Raw genomic sequence first — 17,949 nt, 5'->3', positions numbered from 1 at the left:
GTATGTGTTGTGTTAGAGGTCGACCAATTAATCGGAATGGCCGATTAATTAGAGCCGATTTCCTATATATATTTTTTTAAACTTTATTTAACGAGGCAAGTCAGTTAAGAACACATTCTCATTTTCAATGACGGCCTAGGAACGGTGGGTTAACTGCCTTGTTCAGGGACAGAACAACATATTTTTACCTTGTCAGCTTAGGGATTCAATCTTGCAACCTTACGGTTAACTAGTCCAACGCTCTAACCACCTGCCTCACGAGGAGCCTGCCTGTTACGCGAATGCAGTAAGAAGCCAAGGTAAGTTGCTAGCTAGCATTAAACTTATCTTATAAAAAACAATCAATCAATCATAATCACTAGTTTTAACTACACATGGTTGATGATATTACTAGATTATCTAGCGTGTCCTGTGTTGCATATAATCGATGCTGTGCGCAATTGCGAAAAAGGACTGTCGTTGCTCCAACGTGGACCTAACCATAAACATCAATGCCTTTCTTAAAATCAATACACAGAAGTATATATTTTTAAACCTGCATATTTAACTAAAAGAAATCCAGGTTAGGAGGCAATATTAACCAGGTGAAATTGTGTCACTTCTCTTGCGTTCATTGCACGCAGAGTTAGGGTGTATGCAACAGTTTGGGCCGCCTGGCTCATTGCGAACTAATTTGCCAGAATTTTACGTAATTATGACATAACATTGAAGGTTGTGCAATGTAACAGGAATATTTAGACTAATTGATGCCACCCATTAGATAAAATACGGAACGGTTCCGTATTTCACTGAAAGAATAAACGTTTTGTTTTCGAGATGATAGTTTCTGTATTCGACCATATTAATGACCTAAGGCTCGTATTTCTGTGTGTTAATATGTTATAATTAAGTCTATGATTTGATAGAGCAGTCTGACTGAGCGATGGTAGGCACCAGCATAAGCATTCATTCAAACAGCACTTTCGTGCGTTTTGCCAGCAGCTCTTCGCAATGCTTCAAGCATTGCACTGTTTATGACTTCAAGCCTATAAACTCCCGAGATTAGGCTGGTGTAACCGATGTGAAATGGCTAGCTAGTTAGCGGGGTGCACGCTAATAGCGTTTCAAACGTCACTCGCTCTGAGACTTGGAGTAGTTGTTCCCCTTGCTCTGCATGGGTAACGCTGCTTAGAGGGTGGCTGTTGTCGATGTGTTCCTGGTTCGAGCCCAGGAAGCGGCGAGGAGAGGGATGGAAGCTATACTGTTACACTGGCTATACTAAAGTGCCTATAAGAACATCCAATAGTCAAAGGTATATGAAATACAAATTGTATAGAGAGAAATAGTCCTATAATTCCTATAATAACTACAACCTAAAACATCTTACCTGGGAATATTGAAGCCTCATGTTAAAAGGAACCACCAGCTTTCATATGTTCTCATGTTCTGAGCAAGGAACTTAAACGTTAGCTTTCTTACATGTCACATATTGCACTTTTACTTTCTTCTCCAACACTTTGTTTTTGCATTATTTAAACCAAATTGAACATGTTTCATTATTTATTTGAGGCTAAATTGATTTTATTTATGTATTATATTAAGTTAAAATAAGTACAAATACATTTTAAAAATCAGCCTATTAATCGGTATCGGCTTTTTTTGGTCCTCCAATAATCGGTATCGGTATCGGCTTTGAAAAATCATAATCGGTCGACCTCTAGTATGTGTGTGTATGTGTGTGACTAATGTTTGCCATGAGAGGGGCCCAGGCAATGAGACTTAGCTTCTGGAGACAAATCAATTTTCTTCAACCTTCTCCTATCCCCCCTTCTCCTCAGCCCAGAAAAAGCCAGATGACAGAATCTGATGGCACGGATTTATTTGGGCTGTCAGCTAATCCGGCATTCTGTCATGGTGACCTTTGTCCAATTGACCCCTCTGTGTAATGTGCAGTGGAACTGGGCAATATTCTCTCTTTTGTTGTTGTTGCAATACAGTAATAACTTCAGTGGTGCTGTGTCTGTGTCAGTATGCAGTGTCTGCATCAGTATTCAGTGACCCAAAATAGAACGAGTTACGGTAAGCGGCACAGCAACCAATTACACAATGCAGCTTTATTCACCCGTTTTTGCACCAGTTTCCTCCATCATCGGTAAATATCACAACATGTGGACTGGCCTGAGTGCTCCACTCCCTGTAGTATATCCAGGGCTAGACAGCGAGACAGAGGCCAGTACATAGACAGAGGAGAGCGGGAGGAGGCACTTCTCGCTCCGGGGTCTTTGGATGTCTATTTATATCAGTTGATGATTGCTGCTGCTCCCCAAAACTGAACTCAAAAGTGCCCGCCCTCTGCACTGTCTGCCATTTTGTGTCGTGGGTTTAAATGACTCTTTAATGGAGAGTAATGTGATAAGAGAGAGAACAAGAGTCGAGACACAGAGAGAGCGAGAGGGGGAGAGAGAGGGGGAATGAGAGAGAAAGACCTACAGTAGGGATGTGTTCCTGTGTATGTATGTGCTGCGTGCGTGTATCTGTGTGCATGCGTGATTATGTGCGTGTCAGCCTGGCATGGAAGGCTGGAATTGTAGACTGGTGATTTGTTGAGATAGAGAGGGGAAATAGGGGTCATAAAGCACTAGGCTTTAACATCCCCTGGTCCTCTCGTCTTTATGCTTATCTCCTTGTCATGTGTGTAAATGACTTTCTGTTGGAGGAGTGTCCTGAGGGAATCACTCCCACTCAGACAATGACAGCCCCGATAATGCTCCCGCTTCCCCCTGCCTGCCCAAACATCTCGATCCTAATAGAATATTGGGATGGGTGCAGTGTAAGGGAAGAGGGAGAAGAGGTGGGGACAGACGAGGTTGGGTAAAGAGGAGAGAGAAATAGCAAGACAGACAGAGGGGGAGAGGGTGGGGACTGCATGTTCCTGCTTTGTGTTTTTTCCAGGGCTGAAACAGTGATAGGAAAAGATCTCAAACAGTAATAATAGTAAATCTCCGATTTGAGGAGAAGGGGTTGCTCCAGCACAAATAAAGCTGTTTGTCTGCTTGTCATGTGTTATACTGTGTCTCAGAGCTGTTCTCATGTTGAGGAGTGGTAGAGTTGTTTATACTGTGCAGAACAGGAGAGAGGAGAGTAGGAGGTCAATTTGTACTTCTTCCTCTCTCTCATGCTCTCTCTTTTCTCTCTCACTCTCTGTTTTCTGTCCCTTCATCTCCAGTCTACAACCCAAGCCGGCACAGAGAGAGAAGCACATCCTCAGGTCTCTTTCTTTATCTTATTTTTCTCTCTTTGTCTCTCTTTCTAACTGACTGACTACTGACTGACTCTCTCTCTCTCTCTCTCTGACTGACTATCTCTCTCTGACTGACTCTCTCTCTCACTCTCTCTGACTAACTCTTTCTCTCTCTGACTAACTCTCTCTCTCGACTGACTCTCTCTCTCTCTTACTCTCTGACTGACTATCTCTCTCTCTCTCACTGACTGCCTGACTGACTGACTGACAGTCTCTCTCTCTCGATCGACTGACTATCTCTCTCTCTCTTGCAGTGCATGCTGGGAGTTTTTTTTGAGTTCAAGTGTTTGGTGTGGAGGGCTCTGTCCTTACTTATTTTCTTGATTCTGTCCTTTGTATTTTCTTTCAATTTGTATTTTCTATGGTGGAGGGTTAATGCACTATTTGTTTTAGCGGTATCCACAGTTTTGTTAGGTTGGAAGAGGACAGAGTTAGTTTCCTGGGGTTTGGAAGGTGTGGTGTGCACGATGGCTTCTTAGCCTAGCACGGAGGAGACGCTGTCGATACGGCATGGATTCAGGTGTGTTCCTGAGAATGGAGTTAAAGTGGAGGAGGTTCTGCTCGCAGTGAGTGAACAGGTAGGAGCTGAATTTATACATTCCGCTTCCAGAATGAACAAAGCTGTGGTTGTGTTCATGAAAAGAGCAAATTTGGTTGGTAGGCTAATTGCTAGTGGAATATTTGTAAGGGGTGTGTTTGTGCCAATTTCGCCTCTTTCTACCCCTTCGACCAGGGTGGTAGTTGCAAATTTGCCTCTGTTTATTATGGATGATCAAATCAGGAAAGAGTCATTTTGGTAAGTTTTCTCGCGGTTTTCGTGTACTGTCGGCAGGTTTTCAGGCAGCTGCCGTTAAGCATGTTGTTTCATTCTGGAGGCAAGTGGCATGTTTCTGAATAACAATGAGCAACAGCTAAATGTGCATTTTAAAGTAAGGCATGGGTAGAGTTTGCTAGCACAGATAGTCTACAGTGTTTTGAGTGTGGGGATTTGGGGCATAAGAGCTTTGCGGGCCCACATAAAGGCCATAGACAAGGTGAGGGTACAAGCGCCCCCAGTGGGGGAAATTGAGGTCAACGTGCAGGGGACAATGAGATGCAGGCAGCAGAGGCTGGGCCTAGTCATGCCAGTGATGGGGGTGTAGATGAGGCTGAGCCAAGTCAGGCTAGAGATGGTGGCGTAGCTGAGGCTGGGCCTAGTCAGGTTATGGATGGTGGTGTAGATGAGGCTGGGCCCAGGCAGGTTATGGATGGTGGTGTAGATGAGGCTAGGCCTAGGCAGGTTATGGATGGGGGTGTAGATGAGGCTGGGCCTAGTCAGGTTATGGATGGTGGTGTAGATGAGGCTGGGCCTAGTCAGGTTATGGATGGTGGTGTAGATGAGGCTGGGCCTAGTCAGGTTATGGATGGGGGTGTAGATGAGGCTGGGCCTAGGCAGGTTATGGATGGGGGTGTAGATGAGGCTGGGCCTAGAAAGAAGTTGGGAGGGGAGAGGCTGGTGTGGTCAAAGGCACCAAGGAACCTTTGCCTGGTGCTGGGTGGGAGGCCCTGACCAGAGAGGAAGGGCCGGTGGTCAGGATGGGAGATGAAGATGAGAAGGAGGAAAGTGAATCTGAGGAAGAGGATGCTGAGGAGGGCCTTTTTTTTCCAGTCTCCTCTTCAGTGGGTCCAGAGCTGACAGCCAGTCAAGCAGAAAGGTCAAAATATATGGTGAGGGAACCGACAAGGTTCCTGAATGAGACCAAGGGAAAAAAAGTTTATCTTGAGGCTATTTTTTCCAGGTTAAAGCAACGGGAGCACTTGTAAGAGCTAGGTTCTCCATGCTCAAGGAGATGGATGCTCCCAGCTCCTTCTTCTTTGGTTTAGAAAGACAGAGCGGTGAGGCCAAGGGCATGCATTGTCTACAGCTGTCTGATGGGCGGGTGACCTCTGTGGTGGGGGAGATGCAGGAGCGAACTGTGGAGTTCTATACTGAGTTGTATAGGGCAGAACTGTGTGATCCTATGTCTGCCCAGGACTTGTTTGCAGAACTCCCTAAGCTCCCTCTGTCACAGAGGGATGAAATTGACATTCCTCTGTTGTCCCATGAACTGGCAGAGGCCGTAACCCAGATGTCCCCCGGCCGTGCACCGGGGGTCGATGGACTCCCAGTGGAGTTTTATAAAAAATTCTGGGGAATAATTGGACTGGACTTTTGCGTGTTGCGTGAATGCGTCGGGGTAGGAGAGTTGCAGATGAGCTGCCGTCAGGCTCTGACTCTCCTGCCCAAAAAAGGGGACTTGTGTGAACTTAAGAACTGGAGCCCTGTGGCATTGCTCTGTGTGGACTACAAGATATTTGCCAAGGTCCTCTCTAACAGACTGAAGTCCCATCTGGACTCTATGGTACATAAGGACCAAACAAATTGTGTACCGGGACAGACGGTCAATCACGGACAACTTGTTCTTAATCAGGGACATGTTGGACTTAGCGAGAGGTTCTAATGTGAACTTTGGATTAGTCTCTAGATCAAGAGAAGGCTTTTGATAGAGGATAGAGGACCATAAGTATCTGTTTAATGTGATGTCTGTTCTTGGGTTTAGAAAAAGTTTTTTGACCTATGTGATGATGTTGTATGCTGGGGTGTCATGTATGGTCAAGGTGGAAGGGGGGCTCAGTAGGCCAGTCTGGGTGAGACGGGACATTAGACAAGGATGCTCTTTATCGGGGCAGTTATATACATTAGCCATTTAGCCTTTTTTTGGGCTAAATGGACTGCAAGGAGTGTGCTGGACAGGCATGGGTGTGTTGACAGGCATAGCAGTGTCAGCATAGGCAGAGGACGTTTCTGTGATGGTCAGGATATGCAGGCACTAGAGACTAGTCTGAAGGTGTACGAGGGAGCTTTGTCAGCTAAGGTAAACGGGGGCATGGTGGGATAGGGCACCTCCTCTGCTTCCAGGGAGTTTGCAGTGGGGTTGTGAAGGTCTTAAAATGTTGGGGCTGTACCTGGGCTTGGAGATGTGGATCAGGAATAACTGGGAAGGGCTGTCACAGTTAGTGATATTAAGACTGGCCAGGTGGATGGAGTCATATAGAGGGAGGGTGCTGATAATATACAAACCTGCTGGCATCTTCCCTTTGGCATAAACTGGATGTCCTCAGCCCCCCCTGCCGGTATGCTTGCAGACTTGCAACTTCACTGGCTGAGGGCAGCAGTTTTGTACATGACCGTCCACAAAGGAGGACAGGGCCTGGTGGAACTGGAGAGCAGGGTGGCTGATTTCCGACTAAAGGCGGTGCAGAGACTGCTATACCATACTGATGTTGGCTGGAGGGAACCAGCATGCACTCTGCTGAGGAGAGCTGGCAGATTAGGGTTGGACCAGCAGCTGTTCCTCATGAAGCTGGAGAGGCTGAGTGCAGCAGGTCTCTCAGACTTTTACTCTGCAGTGCTGAGTGCCTGTCAGCTGCTAAGGCCCACATGAGAAGGGGATATGGAGCCTGGGCTGTGGGTGTGGGAGGAGTCTATCTTCCACAACCCAGCCATCCCTTAGAGATCAGTTCAGTTAGCCACCCTGCAAAGGCAACTGATGGCAGCGGGTTTACTGAGGCTGGGTGACCTGCGACTGCTGGGAGAGGAGGGGTGGAAATCCCCAGAAGTCCTGGCACAACAAACAGGAATAACGTCTCTTAGGCTGCTGGAGAGATTCCTGGAGGAGGTCCAGGAGGCACTGTCTGAGCCGGTAAGGGTGGTGTTTGAGCGGCCAAAGGGTGAGGGGCCACCAATGTTTCCGCCACTGCAGGTGACGGCAGAGACCGGGAACTGGCAAGGGGGTCTGGAGGACTTGTCAGATTTTAACACTCCGAGCCTGGAGGAGTTTGAAGGGGTGGGAGGTAAAAGCCCTCTACAACCTCTGCATTAAGGTAAGGAACATTAAGAGCCTAACAGGAGTGAAGGCACATCCGTGACAGGGGGTACGTGGGGAGGAGAGTATGATGGGTTTTAGATGGAGGGGGCTCTACAAACCCCTAGTACCAAAGAGGTCAGGGGACCTCCAGTGGAAGGTTTTACATCTATCCCTGGCTACTGACAGCTGGTTGGCACGGGTTGACCGGGAATTGTGTAGGGGTGTCTCTGTGTTATGAGAGAAACTGTGATTCATGTGTTTTCTGTGTGTGCCAGGTTAATGCCATTAATGACTCTGTTGGGATGTCTGTGTGAGAGGTTGGGGGTGGTTTTTACTTTTGGTATGTTTATAATGGGGTACAGGTATTCAAATAAGGAGAAGGCCAAATGTGTTTTGTTGAATTTTCTGTTTGCTAAGGCAAAGTTGGCTATTTGGCAAACAAGGAGGAACGGGGTCAAAGGTGGAGGGATAACAGACCCTTTACTATTCTTTAATGGGATGGTCTCTGCACGCCTTAGGGTAGAATTTGTGGGGGCTGTCTGTATAGCAGGGGAAGATGTTTTGGATATACGGTTGTAGAAGTGGTGAGGTTTTTGGTTATTGTTGATGTGTGGTGTTGTTTTGTATCGTGGGGTAGAGGGCAAGGTGAGTATGGTACATGTATGCAGTACAGGATATTTTTTGGTGTTTATTTTTTTGGGGGAGGGTTTAATGAAATGAGAATGTTTCATTATCGAAAGACAAAAAGTTGGTCTCTATCTCTCTCTCTGACTGACTATCTCTTTCTTAATTTCATTTCAATTCAAGGGGCTTTATTGGCATGGGAAGCATATGTTATCATTGCCAAAGCAAGTGAAGTAGATAATATACAAAAGGGAAATAAACAATAAAAATGAACAGTAAACATTACACTCACAGAAGTTCCAAAATAATAAAGATATTACAAATGTCATATCATGTGTATATACAGTGTTGTAACGACATACAAATGGTTAAAGTACAAAAGGGAAATTAAATACGCATAAATATGGGTTGTATTTACAATGGTGTTTTTTCTTCACTGGTTGACCTTTTCTTGGGGCAACAGGTCACACATCTTGCTTCTGTGATTGCACACTGTGGCATTTCACCCAGTAGATATGGGAGATATCGAATTCTTTGTGGATCTGTGTAATCTGAGGGAAATATGTGTCTCTAATATGGTCGTACATTGGGCAGAAGGTTAGGAAGTGCAGCTCAGTTTCCACCTCATTTTGTGGGCAGTGTGCACATAGCCTGTCTTCTCTTGAGAGCCATGTCTGCCTACGGCGGCCTTTCTCAATAGCAAGGCTATGCTCACTTAGTCTGTACATAGTCAAAGCTTTCCTTACGTTTGGGTCAGTCACAGTGGTCAGGTATTCTGCCACTGTGTACTCTCTGTTTAGGGCCAAATAGCATTCTAGTTTGCTCTGTTTTTTTGTTGATTCTTTCCAATGTGTCAAGTAATTATTTTTTTGTTTTCTCATGATTTGGTTGGGTCTAATTGTTTTGCTGTCCTGGGGCTTTGTGGGATGTGTTTGTGTTTGTGAACAGAGCCCCAGGACCAGCTCCAGGTCAATCTCTCTGTAGGTGATGGCTTTGTTATGGAAGGTTTGGGAATTGCATCCTTTTCGGTGGTTGTAGAATTTAACTGCTCTTTTCTGGATTTTGATAATTAGCAGGTATCGGACCAATTCTGCTCTGCATGCATTATTTGGTGTTCTACGTTGTACACAAAGGATATTTTTGCAGAATTTTGCATGCAGAGTCACAATTTGGTGTTTGTCCCATTTTGTGAATTTGTGGTTGGTGAGCGGACCCCAGACCTCACAACCATAAAGAGCAATGGGTTCTATAACTGATTCAAGTATTTTTTTTTGCCAGATCCTAATTGGTATGTCGAATTTTATGTTCCTTTTGATGGCATAGAATGTTCTTCTTGCCTTGTCTCTCAGATCGTTCACATCTTTGTGATAGTTACCTGTGGCGCTGATGTTTAGGCCAATGTATGTATGTATAGTTTTTTTGTGTGCTCTAGGGCAACAGTGTCTAGAGGGAATTTGTATTTGTGGTCCTGGCGACTGGACCTTTTTTGGAACACCTTTATTTTGGTCTTACTGAGATTTACTGTCAGGGCCCAGGTCTGGCAGAATCTGTGCAGAATATCTAGGTGCTGCTGTAGGCTCTCCTTGGTTGGTGACAGAAGCATCTGATCATCAGCAAATAGTAGACATTTGACTTCAGATTCTGGTAGGGTAAGGCCGGGTGCTGCAAACTTTTCTAGTGCCCTCGCCAATTCGTTGATATATAATATGTTGAAGAGGGTGGGACTTAAGCTGCATCCCTGGCTCACCCCACGACCATTTGGGAAGAAATGTGTGTGTTTTTTGCCTATTTTAACCGCACACTTGTTGTTTTATAATAGCGTATGTTTTTCCCCCAACACCACTTTCCATCAATTTGTGTAGCAGACCCTCATGCCAAATTGTGTTGAAGGCTTTTTTGAAATCAACAAAGCATGAGAAGACTTTGCCTTTGTTTTGGTTTGTTTGTTTGTCAAATAGGGTGTGCAGGGTGAATACGTGGTCTGTCGTACGATAATTTGGTAAAAAGACAATTTTACATTTCCTCAGTACATTGTTTTCACTGAGGAAATGTACAAGTCTGCTGTTAATTATAATGCAGATGATTTTCCAAAGGTTGCTGTTGACACATATCCCACTGTAGTTATTTGGGTCAAATTTGTCTCCACTTTTGTGGGTTGGGGTGATCAGTCCTTGGTTCCAAATATTGGGGAAGATGCCAGAGCTGAGGATGATGTTAAAGAGTTTTAGTATAGCCAATTGGAATTTGTTGGCTGTATATTTGATCATTTCATTGAGGATACCATCAACACCATAGGCCTTTTGGGGTTGGAGGGTTTTTATTTTGTTCTGTAGTTCATTCAAGGTAATTGGAGAATCCAATGGGGTCTGGTAGTCTTTAATAGTTGATTCTAAGATTTGAATTTGATCATGTATATGTTTGTGCTATTCGTTCTTTGTTATAGAGCCAAAAAGATTGGAGTAGTGCTTTACCCATACATCTCCATTTTGGATAGATAATTATTTGTGGTGTTGTTTGTTTAGTGTTTTCCAATTTTCCCAGAAGTGGTTAGAGTCTATGGATTCTTCAATTACATTGAGCTGATTTCTGACGTGCTGTTCCTTCTTTTTCCGTAGTGTATTTCTGTATTGTTTTAGTGATTCACCGTAGTGAAGGCATAGACTCAGGTTTTCCGGGTTTCCATGTTTTTGGTTAGACAGGTTTCTCAATTACTTTCTAAGATTTTTGCATTCTTCATCAAACCATTTGTCATTGTTTGTCACGGCTTTCTTCCTGTGAAGGAGAGGCGGACCAAAACGCAGCGTGGTTGAAGTTCATGGTTCTTTAATATGAGACACTTAACATGAACTAACTACAAAACAACAACCGTGAAAACCGTAACAGTCCTAACTGGTGCATAAAACACAAAGACAGGAAACAATCACCCACAAAATACCCAAAGAATATGGCTGCCTAAATATGGTTCCCAATCAGAGACAATGATAAACACCTGCCTCTGATTGAGAACCACTCTAGGCAACCATAGACTTTCCTAGACAACTAAACTGAACACAACCCCATTAATCTAATAAACCCCTAGACAAGACGAAACACAATAAATCACCCATGTCACACCCTGGCCTAACCAAAATAATAAAGGAAACAAAGATAACTAAGGCCAGGGCGTGACATTGTTGTTCATTTTCTTCGGTTTTCTATTTGAGATTTTTAGTTTTGATAGGGAAACTGTTTTGTCCAGGAGGTTGTCTAAAAGGGATTTAATTTGTTGTTGCCTAATTGTCTACAGTACTACTGCCAAGAGATGAGCTATAGGTGTACCTACCATAGGAATCCCCTCGAAGCCTACCATTAACTATGTACATACCCAGCGTGCGACAGAGCTGCAGGAGTTGTGACCCGTCTTTGTTGGTTATGTTGTCATAGTTGTGCTTTGTGTTCCATAAAGTGTCCAATGTTGTTGGTTGTGTGGTTTTGCCAGTAAGTGTGAGCAGAGCCTGCTGAGCATTTGGTACATGCCATTGGCTTGGGCTAGTGTAAGAGTGGGGGCGGGGTCTGGGTGAGTGTCTCGCTGGTCTGTGCTGGGTGTCTATTAATCTGTTGCTTCTGTGTGAAGTGTTAGGGCTGCATTTGAGAGCGATGTCCTTCAGAGTCCGGGCGAAGGTGGGCACTGCTGCCTTGTATAGGTGGACCTGGTCATAGAGGCTGTTCAAGTCCAGGGTGGAGTGGTGGGCCAGGAAAACATTTGGTTTTGAGGCACAGTCATGGGAAATACTTGCGTTTATCCGCTGTATGATAGCAGAGTGGAAGTCTTTTCATGGTAGCAGGGTGGAGATAACCACTTGTGCATTGGGGAAAGTAGAATAAGCTTTTTCAATCACTCCCTTCAGTGCTGTGGCCACCCTTTCCTGCTGTGTTCTCAGGTCATTTGTGCCTGTATGTATTATTATGTGGCTATGTGAACTTAGTTGGTCTTCAGACAGAAGGTCTGGGGCGCGCTGGGTGTTTGGACACCAGAGTTTAGACACACTGTGTTTGGGATTTTTTTTTAAATTGTATATATTTCCCATTTGAGGCCATAAGGAGTACAATCTGTGTCTTGTGTATGTGCTCAGTGGGTGTGTGTGTGTGTGTGTGGGGGGGGGGGTATCAGGGTGGCTGACAAGGGGGGTGCTCAGAGGGGGTGAGATCACCTGTGCTTGGGGTTCTTAATTTGTCTATTCTGCTGTGATGTCAACGCTATGGTCAGGGTCTGGTGTGGACTGTTCTGCTGTGGTGTCGAGACCTTTTTTGGGAGCTGAGGTGGGGCTGGTCGCAGAGAAGCCAGTAGGGGGAGGCCACCTCTCTAGTGGGTTGTTCTCTGTCACACGCCATCCCCCTCAACCTCTCATCCAGCACTGATCCTCTCCTCTAGTGCTCTGTTCTTCTCCTGCTTTTGCTTTTATATTGTTGAAGTTGTCTCACCACAGTCCAGAGTGCAGATATGTCTCTCTCCACCTCCAGCACTCCGGGTCTGGTTAAGGGGGGTGTTGTTGTGCTGGACTGTTGTCTGGGTCTGTGCTGACTGGAGTGTAATCACCTGCTGTTCCAGCTCCAACTGCCTTACCTCTAGCTGGGTAAATGTATCCTTCATTTCAACGAGGGGGTAGTACTCTGTGCTGGGAGGTTGACTTTCCGCTTGGGGTTGCTCGTCTGTGGGGTTATATAATGAAGAGGTCTGGTCTGACCCGCTCTGGGTGGGGGTATCTTTCTCAAGGGAGAGCTTCTCCTACTGGGCTAATTCTTTGATTAGGTGAAAGTCCAGCTGAAACTGTTTGGGCCCTGTACCATTACTGTTCCAGACTTAAAGAGATGTATATTAGCTGAGTCAGAGTCCTCGTTGTCTAGTATCCTGAGTTTCTACCCCTCGTTAACACCCCCTCTCTTAACAGAGGGGTAGTGTGCTAATATAGCACTTTGACACCTCTCGCTTGACACGTCAGTGCTAATTGAAGTTGTATCAAGCTTGGCAGTCTTAATTTAGCATTCAGTCCTTATAAAGTGATGTAATGTATTTTTCTTCTTGGCTTTTGGAAATAAAATATAGCTTCAGACTAAACATTACTCACTCAGTTCCAGGTTGGATGGTGTTTTCAGGTTTCTTTTGTTTCCAGAGCATTTGCTGTATAGCTTTGGAATAGTAATCTTTGGTAGTTTTAAGCCTTCCAGGTGATTCCGTAATTCCGTCCAAAATCAGGTTGTAGGTTTGAGTTTTGATTTGGAGTGAAGGTTATGTTGTAGAGGATAGCATACTGTATATGTTCCTGACAAAAGATCCAAGTCTATCTAACTCTAAATCTATATTTTTTAAGAACATGCTGAAAAATGCAGGAGCTCATCTGATCATGACCTCTCTCTCTCTCTCTCGCTCTCTCGCTCTCTATCCCTCTCTGACTGACTATCTCTCTCTCTCTCTCTGACTGTGATTTGACTGACTGATTATCTCTCTCTCTCCCTGACTGACTCTCTCTCTCTCTCTGACTGTGACTGACTGACTGATTATCTCTCTCTCTCTCTGACTGACTCTTTCTCTCTCTTCCACTGACAATTTCTCTCACTGACTCGCTCTCTTTCTCTCTTTCTCTCTCCCTGCTATTGATTACTGGCAGTACAACCCAGAAAACAGAGGATATTGGTGTTGTAAAGTGACTTTTATATGTCACACATTTTATAATCTCTCTCTCTCTCTCTCTTCAGGTTTTATTTAGTCAGTGGCGGAGTGCCCTTCATCATCTGTGGAATCACAGCAGGCGTCAATATTGACAACTATGGCAGTGGGGAGACGTCACCCTAGTAAGTCACCCAGCAGTCCCCTATTCTCAAGGTCACAGTCACAGTTTTAAGCACACGCACACACACAGGTAGGATCTTAATTTTAGCCCGTTTGCTAGAGCAGGAAAATAATCCTGCAGCAACAGGAGATGTGAATTATGTTATGGATTATGGATTATTATGATGTGGATTAAAATTAAAGGACATTTTTTTGTAGAGGTTGATATTTTTCTTGTATGTTTTAAAGTGAAACTTTAGACGCCTCATCAACAGCTGTGTCGGGTCTCCATGCACTTATATCCTGCAAAGACTATTTACCTCCAAAATGGATTAGATGCAGATAGATCTGATGATATGAGTCACACTTCAGTGTATGTTGCCCACCCCCCTTTGTTTTCTTTATCACTTAAGGTAATTTATCGCTTCAAGATGCCTATGGCTCTTCTCTGTGGTTATGTATTTCAGTGTTTATTAAAGCAAACACACTGAGGTCATACAGTGATGTTAATTTAGCCGACTGTGTGTGTGTGTGTGTGTGTGTGTGTGTGTGTGTGTGTGTGTGTGTGTGTGTGTGTGTGTGTGTGTGTGTGTGTGTGTGTGTGTGTGTATTGCAGCTGCTGGATGGTGTGGGAGTCCAGCCTGGGAGCCTTCTATGGCCCTGTGGCCTTCATCGTCCTGGTCACCTGCGTCTACTTCCTGTGTACCTTCATCCAGCTGAGGCGCCACCCAGAGAGGAAGTACGAACTGAAAGCCCTGACTCAGGAGCAGCAGAGACTGGCGTCTGTCACGGGCATGGGCGGGCACTGCCACCAGGGAGGGGGAGGAGAGCCCGGAGCACTGCCACCACCGCCCAACAGAGGGCAGTGCCACGCAGGCTGCCACTCAGCCATTGCCATCAACCCATCTCTGCTGGCCAACGAGCATTCGTTCAAGGCCCAGCTGAGGACAGCAGCCTTCACCCTCTTCTTGTTCGTGGCCACGTGGGCCTTCGGGGCGCTGGCTGTGTCGCAGGGCCACTTCCTGGACATGATCTTCAGCTGCCTGTACGGTGCCTTCTCCGTCACGCTGGGACTTTTCGTGCTCATCCACCACTGTGCAAAGCGGGACGACGTGTGGCATTGCTGGTGCGCCTGCTGCCCTGGGAGACGCACCAACCACGGTTGCCACGGTCATGGTCACTTGTGTCCAAAGGTTAATGTCAATGGGGATACAATAGGGCATGGGCACGGGCACTGCCACCTGGATTCGCCGTGCCCGGGTAAGGCCCTGTTGGGAGGACATGCCCAAAGTGGCACCTTGGGTCACTGTAAGCATGGCAGCCTGACGCCGGCGCAGAACCATGTGACATGCCTGTCCCCCGTGGCACCTTGCTGCACCGCCCTGCACAGCCAGCAGCTGATGGAGGAGGAGCCTACGGCGCATGTTCTCCTGCACACTGACCCAGAGGGCTACCGGCCAGGCATCCACCTGCATCGTTGCCTGAAGGGCAGCACTAGAACTAAGCCTCGCCACTTTAGCCGCCACCGGCAGGCTGGCACAGGAGGGGTGGCAGAGAGGGAGTACGCCTACCACATCCCCTCTAGCGTAGACGGAGGCTCTATCCACAGCTCCCACACAGACAGCCCTCACAGCACGCATGAGCGCCTCGGACACATCTGCCACCTGGCTGCTTCCCCCCACGAAGTAGGCCACCACACGTGCCATGCGTCCGCAGCGGCGGTGGCTCACGAGGCGGCGCAGGCGTGCCACGCCCCCTGCCACCGGCACATGCCTTGCTGTGCCAAGGCGGACCTGTTCCCCACTCTGTGCCAGGCGGAGGCTGGCGACACGGGCACCTTTCTGTGCGGCTGTGGCAAAAAAGCCAATGAGGAGGACCTGATCGTGCCGCATCACCACCTGGAGATGCACCCGCGCAGACAATCCTACCCCCAGAACCCACCGCCCAATCAGAATGGGATCCTTAAAGGCGGCCTGCACGAGGGTTTTGTGTACGCATCAGACAGCACAGGGAATATACGCACGGGACCCTGGAGAAATGAAACTACTGTGTAGTCTAAATACCTGGGGAAGATAGAGACAGCCCCAGCCTCCCTTCCATCCCTCCCTCTAAACCTCACCACCTTTTTAGGAACTACAACAAATAATAATGAATAACTCTACCCCATCACGACTTGTGTGTTTTAAAAAAAAACCTTTCATTCTTTGTTTTGTTTTCATGCGTTCTCGACATTGTCGTATAAGCCCCCCAACGAGCAGCCGTACACAGAACCGGTTTTTCTCTCCTTAATTAAAGGAATGTGAGTCCCACACCACGGGATGCAGCACTTTTTTGTTGAAGGTATGTTTACCACTATAGTATGGTATTATCATTACATATCTAAACAATGCGGATGTGTGTGAACAGAACACGCGCGTTTATGCCTCGCTCAAAGCAAATGCTCCACGCGATTACTTTCTCTTTTGTGAGTCACTAAATCCGTCGGCTACTCTCTGATGTGTACCTTCAGTGCTTCAAGAAGCTCAGTACTAGTGTTTTAGGCAAACACACCAGCAATTGAAAGTCATTAGTATTTTTGCCATTTTGAACAACAAGCATACTTACTATAATATACTGTGATTATCAGCTCAACATTTCTTAGTAATATACAGAGATATCTGCTCTCGTCAGAGTTCTGTGGATCCCGATACGTTGTGATTTTTTTTTTTTTTTAATAACAACCCAAAAGAAAACAGAAACCACATGAAGTATTCTGTCACAGGTTGATATTGAATGTTCTTGTCTGTATGATGTCTTACTGTTGTGTTTTTTGGAGAGAAGTATACAACAACAACAACAATCACATTGTCATTGTGTATATTTGCAGTGTTGGAGCAATAGTGCCATTCTTGTCATTGTATACCATGACCGAGCCAACAGGTGTAGGTTAAAGTTGCCCCCAAACACTGATCTTTGGTCAGTTTTGCATTTTCCCCACTAAAGGTTAGGATTGTGGGAGGGCAAGCTGAGCCTAGATCTCTAACTAGGAGAAACTTTGCCCCGGTGCCAAGCATCAGCATTGCCATCATCTAAATAACCCAAGCCGACATCTCCCATTTCTGGTAAGGATCCACAAAATGGTGGGAGGTCATATCAGAGATCAATGCTAAAGCGCAAACCATTTATTTTTCTAGGCAACAGAGCATGCAGGCCTTGTATGTAGCTATGTGCTGTGTGTTTTGCCTTGTATTTCAATGCACATTAATGAAAAACGCCATCTCTGTTTGTCTATGGAGCTGATCGAGCTATAACATGCCGGAAAAACAAACAATATTTTACACGTTTTTAGTATCCATTATTGTGGATAGTCCTGAAACCATGTTCTGTTGAGGGGACAGAAGACAGGGCTGAGATTCAGTGTTGCTATTATTGTCACCGAGTTGGTCATCGTCATGTTGAAGTGTTGTCACTTGGCTGAGAACATGCAGGAAGTTAATCGAGTTTAATATATATTAGTGGTATTATGTACGGTTGCCCTAAGGAGCAAAATTAACTTTAATCTACTTTGCCCCTTAGGGCCACCGTAGTTATGGTATGGAAACCAGTCATTCTCTAGTGAGAGAGAACAGACCAGGTTAAGAGAGAAACAATCAATACCTACAAGAATACAGCAACTCCTGCCTGGCCAAAACACCTTGGCATGTCACACCATCCATCCATCTTGTGCACTCTTGTCTATGTACATAGAATGAATTCCGAGGAAATATTTTATAAAAGATTTACGATATTTAACAGTAAATAAATCTATATGTGAAGAAAATGTATGGGAAAGACTGACCTCAATGTTAATGCTCAGTATCTGAGTTTAGAAAATGTGATTTGTTTTTTTGGTGCGTTGTTCTGTTTGCTTTTATTTTTTGCTCTGATCTTTCATAAGGTATGCAAACTGGCCATATGTTTTGCTATATTTGACACACAAATGCACCAACAGCTAAGGGATACCAGGACTTGGTGTCACACATGTCGACTGTGTTTGAATTGTGAATTGAATTTCAAAGTGTGTCTCCTCAACAAGTGACTTGATTCCAGAAAGCAATGTTTGAATATGAAATATTTGAGCATTTCTGAAAAGAGAGCATTCTCAGAGATACATGCATGAAAGTAATGAGCCCCCATGAGACTTCCAAGACGACGTCAGATGAAGCTCGACGTCATAGCTACGTTGTCTGGATCAATTAGCTTTGTAACAGCTTCACTAAAAACACCTAACATCCTTGGGATCTCCTTTTTAAAATCATCCTGCATTAAACATGTCTATGCGAGAGTATTTTGCTTTGGTCTACATTTCTGTACTTCTTGTACTTTGAAATATG

General features: G+C 45.4%; 1 protein-coding gene across 2 annotated transcripts in view; it reads left to right on the top strand.

The window, feature by feature from the left end:
• LOC139381422 (adhesion G protein-coupled receptor A3-like) overlaps positions 1–17,396 on the top strand; it is a 261,482-nt gene extending 244,086 nt beyond the window's left edge. Inside the window, exons 18-20 of one of the 2 annotated variants that reach the window (XM_071124932.1) lie at positions 3,206–3,247; positions 13,525–13,620; positions 14,214–17,396. In XM_071124932.1, coding sequence (XP_070981033.1) covers positions 3,206–3,247; positions 13,525–13,620; positions 14,214–15,651 — 1,576 coding nt within the window. In that variant the 3' untranslated portion in view covers positions 15,652–17,396. The remainder of the gene's footprint in view (positions 1–3,205; positions 3,248–13,524; positions 13,621–14,213) is intronic. The other variant, XM_071124931.1, reaches the window with a different exon arrangement.
• Positions 17,397–17,949: the final 553 nt, after the last annotated feature.

The sequence above is a fragment of the Oncorhynchus clarkii genome, chromosome 23 (genome assembly GCF_045791955.1).
Source record: "Oncorhynchus clarkii lewisi isolate Uvic-CL-2024 chromosome 23, UVic_Ocla_1.0, whole genome shotgun sequence".
NCBI classification, from domain to species: domain Eukaryota; kingdom Metazoa; phylum Chordata; class Actinopteri; order Salmoniformes; family Salmonidae; genus Oncorhynchus; species Oncorhynchus clarkii.
The sequence above is the reverse complement of the archived record's forward strand: the minus strand, read 5'-3'. Positions and strand labels throughout refer to the sequence as shown.